A 5,589-nucleotide genomic window follows, 5' to 3' on the forward strand; every position below is an offset into this window, starting at 1 on the left:
TATTATTATTATTATTATTATTATTGTTATTATTGTTATTATTATTGGAGGAGGAGGAGGAGATTGGATTTATACCCTGCCCTTCACTACTCGAAGGAGTCTCAGAGCGGCTTACAATCTCCTTTCCCTTCCCCTCCCCACAACAGATTCCCTGTGAGGTAGGTAGGGCTGAGAGAGCTCTTGAGAACTGCCCTTGAGAGAACAGCTCTGAAAGAATTTATAACTGACCCAAGGTCACACCAGCAGCTGCATGTGGAGGAGTGGGGAATCGAACCTGGTTCTCCCAGATTAGAGTCCATGCTGCTATGAAATTAGCTATGAACTAGTTGTTCTAGAACTCATTCCCTGGAGAGCACTGGAGCACCAACCCTACCCTCATTTGCCTTGTTTGAATCATTCTGATGTCACTTCCTTTGTTATGTTCCAACATCCTGTTTCCAGTATGGAAAGAAAGATTTCCCCTGGGGTAACTGTTGCCTCAATAAAGACGAAGCGTGCCAGCAGCTGAACAAATAGGAGAACCGAAAAATCAGCTCGGGACCAAATTGCTAAAAAGTGGGGAATAAATGTACACACAAACTTTTCTTTTCTTGTCTTTTTCAGATACTATTGCCAGCATTTATGATGCTGGGCGCTGGCGGAGAAGGATGCTGCGGTAACAGATGTGGAGTAAGCAGCTTTACTTGCAAACTGGGGAAATCAGTTCTTAAATGGGAGGTGGGGATAACATCTGGCAAGCTGGAAGAAGACCATTCTGCCATTACTGAACTGTCAAAGAAGTATAGAGTTGGAAGGGAACTCCAGGGTCATCTAGTCCAACCCCCTGCACAATGCAGGAAATTCACTGCTACTTCCCACACACACACCCCACTGACCCCTGCTCACCTAGACCCAGAAGATGTCAAAAAACCCTCCAGGATCCCTGGCCAAACTGGCCCGGAGAAAACTGCTTCCTGACCCCAAAGTGGCGATCAGCATTTCCCTGAGTGTGTAAGGAAGGGCCATGAGAACTAAGACTTCTGCACCCTCCCTCCCTCCCTCCCTCCCTCCCGGTAGGGAATTCCATCACAGCCCGAATTAGCCCGAATTAGCCCTTGTGTCCATGCGCGCTGGGAGCCTGGCAACTGCCTGTGCATGCTGCCTGTGATTGGTTCATGTGCATGCACATGCAAAGTATTAATGTTGCCCTGTTCAGTCAACACAGCAATTTTACACATTGGGAGAATCTCTATGTGTGGTTGCTAGACTCCTGGTCTGCCGGGACGTCATGTCTGAAAAGGGCATTTTTTGACCCTTGTCTAGAGCCGGGAGAGATTTGGGTTGCCAACCTCCAGGTAGTGACTGGAGATCTCCTGCTATTACAGATCAGTTCACCTGGAAAAATGGCCACTTTGGAAGGTTGACTCTATGTCATTATACCCCACTGAAGTCCCTCCCCAAATGCTACCCTCCTCAAGCTCCACCCCCAAAAAAATTCCTGGAGATTTTGGGGGTGGAGCCTGGGGATGGTAGGGTTTGGGCACAGGAGGGACCTCAGTGAGATTGAATGCCATAGAGTCCTCCCTCTTTTCTATAGGGGAACTGATCTTGGTTGTCTGGAGAGCAATTGTAATAGCGGGCGATCTCCAGGTGCCACCTGGAGGTTGGCAACCCTATCTACCAGAGATGTTCTTCAGTGTTCCAACAAGTTCTCACCCGTTCTGCTTATTGATCCCTGAGTATGTCCAAAGCAACCTGTTTGGTATCGTTCTTTTGCCTGCAAGCCAGAGAAACAGAATCCCAGCTTCCATTTTGTAAATGAAATGCAGTTTCAGGAGAGGATTGTTTGTGTAGTGGTGGTGATGGAGGAGGGACGCTTAACCCTTTCCCACCACGTCTGTGCTCCAAATCTCCCCATCACTTTTCTCCCTCCAGATTCTTAATAAGGCTAAGAGACTGGCCCTTTTCCCCCTTCCAGATGCTGCTCTCTGTCCTCTTTGCTGTGTTGGGAGCCTTTGGCGGCGTGTACTGTGTGATCATCTCCTCCTTGGGGTTGATTAATGGCCCTCTTTGTGATATTGGCGACGAGGTATACATTTACCCTTTCAGGAACAGCACCTTCATGTGAGTAGAACTGAGGCGCGGTATGAAGCCTGTGCTCAGAAGAGGTAGACCCCACAGGCAGAAAGGATATAGTTGCCAGGTTGCCCAGCCATAGGGAGGGGCCATGGCTCAGTGATAGAGCATTTGCTTGATATGCAGAAGGTCCCGGGTTCAATCTCCGGCATCTCCAGTCTGAGGCAAGTGAAAGACTTCTACCTAAGACCTTGGAGAGCTGCTGCCAGTCTGTCTAGAACAGGGGTGTCAAACATGCAGCCTGGGGGGCGGATCAGGCCCCTGGAGGGCTTCCATCAGGCCCGCAGTGGAACTGGCCATCTCCTGCTTCCAGTTCTGCTGCTGCTGCTGCATCATAGCTTGCTTCGCCAGACTCCCTTAATCACTCAGCCATTTCATGTTTTAACCTGGGTCCTAGACTCAGAACTCTGAGCATAAGATTTTTGTGGTGAATGTCAGTAAATCAAAAGTAGGTTTGCAGCTTACAGAGCTAATATTTTAAGCATGTTTTTTATTTTAAGTAAAAAAAAACCCTTTGTGTTTGTGTCCTTTATAAAGTTTATATCTCCGCTACCTGGCATTACCTTTTATGACACACATGGCCCAGCCCAACAAGGTCTCATTTATGTCAGATACGGCCCTCATAACAAAGGAGTTCAACACCCCTGGTCTAGACGATACTCCACCTGCTGGAGTGAGAAGGAGTCCAGGTGTGCAGGGAGTGAACGGGATGGAACGTCTAGGTGGGGAGGGAACAAAAGGGAAGGAAACCCACCCGTGGCACATGCTAAATCTCTGCACTGGTCAGCATGAAGCGACTTGTGTAAATCTTCAGCAGTTCTAGGGGAAATGGGCATAGTCTGCAAGACTATCAAATTGTGCAAAGTCCTCTTTAGAATCAGGACGTTACAGAGTTAACTGTTGGCTCTGCAGATTCTTCCAAAGGGAGCAGAAATTTCTCTGCACACGGAGGCTTGCAGATTTAAATGTTTCCTCGAATGCATCGTTGTTGACATTTTTTTGCAATATCTAAACCTTGACTTGTGTCTCCCTCCAAGTTCATGGTGTCCTGAGCGAGCCTTTTATCTTTTTGCAAGTGTAAGCTTGGAAGATATAAGTATAATGTTCTTAGTGTGATGGATATGAATGCTTCCTTCAGTGGGTGATGTGGGATGATGTCTGAACCGTACAATAATTAAACAGAGCAAGGGTTGGGATGATTGAGTATGATTATCTTTAACTCTGACAAATTACGATAGAGGCGAGAATCGAACAAGTAATCTCTCCCAGCCTGAAAACTCAGCTTTAGGATCAGGGGAAAGATGTGCTGATCAGCTGTTAGGATTGGTGTAACTTGCATTGTGTAAACCATTACTTTCCAAACTGTGTGTTGGAAGGAATATGTTGCAGCAATACTCATTAAACGCAACGAAAAATAAATACATTTAAAAATCAAAGGCTTCTGTAAGCTCCGAGTATACACCTTCAAAAAAAAAAAGCATTGCTTTTCTGCACGAATCAATGCTCTGGGCCTATTTTGTTCCATTCTGGAAGCACACGCCAAACAGACTCATGAAGAAGTGTCCAGAATCCAGTGAAGTTTTCTAATAAAACCCAGAGGGAAGGTGGCATGGTATAGCTCTATCTTGTCAGATATCAGAAGCTAAGTAGGGTCAGTGCTTGGATGGGAGACCACCAAGACAGACTCTGCAGAGGATGGTAATGGGAAATCACCTCTGCCTGTTGAAAGCCCCTTGCTGGAGTCACCACAAGTGGGTCGGCAACTTGATGGCACTTAAGCATATGCATAATAAAACCCAATTTAACTTCCTCCATTTTGCAGGGATAATTATTTGTTTAACCAGACCACATGGAGCATTTGCAAAAAGCCGGAAAACATCATCCTTTGGAACGTGGTCCTGTTTTCCCTCCTGTTGGCAATCGGCATGCTCGAAGCTGTCCTTTGCTTCATCCAAGTTGTCAACGGGCTGCTTGGGTGCATGTGTGGCACCTGCGTCAGGAAAAGAAAGGTCAGTGCATGTTAGAACATAATGGATGGATCTAATCACTCCACCTCAATGAAGAGCCAGATCAAACAAGATGTGAAACAACCCTGATGAAGATCAGGGACAGGGTTTCCAGGTTCCCCCTGGCCACTGGTAGGGGATGGGGAGTAGAGTTCCCAGATCCAGGTTGAAAAACTCCTGGAGATTTGGGGATGTGTTATGGACCCTGGCCAGGAGCTCCGTAGGTTCTCAGAAATTCCAAAGAAACAATACGAGAGATCTGGGTTTACCTACAGGAAGATACTTAATAAAGCATGAATCTATAAATGAAATAAACTAATAAACAAATTGGGTTATCCTATTTTATTCACACAATAAGTTTCATCTCAAATTATTCAATGCCTTCACAGTTCTGGAAATGTTGGCCACTTTTTGAAAGCCTAGATATCTACAGTTTCAGAAGTTAGCAGTGTTGGTCTGCTGTGCAGGGGTAGTTTCGTAGAAAAAGAGCTAGGGGAACTCATTAGCATAACCCATTAGCATATGCCACACCCCCTGACATCAGGGGCCCGGCGGTGGACCTGCAAGGCCGGCGGGAGTGCGAGGAAGCCCCGCCAAGGCCCTCCCTGGCCCCAGGCAGGCAGGGGTGGGGAGAGGCGGGGAGGAAGCAACTTACCCTCCCTCTTCTCCTGCCTCCTCCTGGCTGAATGAGGGCCGGAAGCAGGGCGGCCAGAAGCAGGGGGCGGGGCTTCGTCGTGTGCCCCGCCCCCCGCACCTCACCCAGGGGAACTGCGATCCCCCGCGTTCCCCCCTGAAATGACCTCTGGCTGTAGGACAGCTAGGTTCGAGCCCAGGAGCACATGAGAGACCTACCCAAAAACCCATCTTGTTGGTCTTTAAGCTGCTACTGGACTCAGATCTAGATATCGTTGGCTTTTGAAACAGATCATGCTGGTTTTGGTTACTTAAGCCTCCCTTTACTATTTTTCTGCCACAAAAATATTCTCTACGAAAATATAAACAAGCGGATATTCATTATGTTATTCACATTATTAAGATAACTCGTCCTTCCGTCTTGTTTGTTTTCAGACTAATGTTGCAGGAATGTGACCAGCGTACACAGAAGAAAAGCAATATCCTGCCAGTGCATTTCCAGTCAGGGTTGTGTGTGTTTTCTGTACATGGACAGGAACAAAAACACAAGTGGGTGCTCAAAACTACAAAATAATCCAGAACTTTTTTTATATAAAGAGAATCAAACTATAGTTGGGGTATATGTGTGATTTATCTAGATCCCCCCCCGCCTTGAATGTTATAGTATATATTGGTTAATCTTATCTTTGCAGTCAAGCAAAGAAAAGATGTGGGTGGGGGGATTCTTTGCAGTCAAGCAAAATAATGAATCACATAGAAACAGCTTTAAACTCAGGATTGCCCAATGAAACTGACAAGCTATTGGTTCATAACAAAAGAAATGCCCCTGGTCAAC

General features: G+C 46.6%; 1 protein-coding gene across 1 annotated transcript in view; it reads left to right on the top strand.

Moving 5' to 3' along the window:
• The window catches only part of LOC107109620 (transmembrane 4 L6 family member 1-like), a 14,215-nt gene extending 9,005 nt beyond the window's left edge, over nt 1–5,210 (top strand). Inside the window, exons 2-5 of the mRNA XM_015410284.1 lie at nt 604–669; nt 1,958–2,103; nt 3,938–4,124; nt 5,190–5,210. Of these exons, the coding sequence (XP_015265770.1) occupies nt 604–669; nt 1,958–2,103; nt 3,938–4,124; nt 5,190–5,210 (420 nt within the window). The remainder of the gene's footprint in view (nt 1–603; nt 670–1,957; nt 2,104–3,937; nt 4,125–5,189) is intronic.
• The last annotated feature ends 379 nt before the right edge of the window (nt 5,211–5,589 follow it).

Source organism: Gekko japonicus, unplaced genomic scaffold (assembly GCF_001447785.1).
Source record: "Gekko japonicus isolate JY-2015 unplaced genomic scaffold, Gekko_japonicus_V1.1 scaffold1306, whole genome shotgun sequence".
In the NCBI taxonomy this organism is placed as follows: Eukaryota; Metazoa; Chordata; class Lepidosauria; order Squamata; family Gekkonidae; genus Gekko; species Gekko japonicus.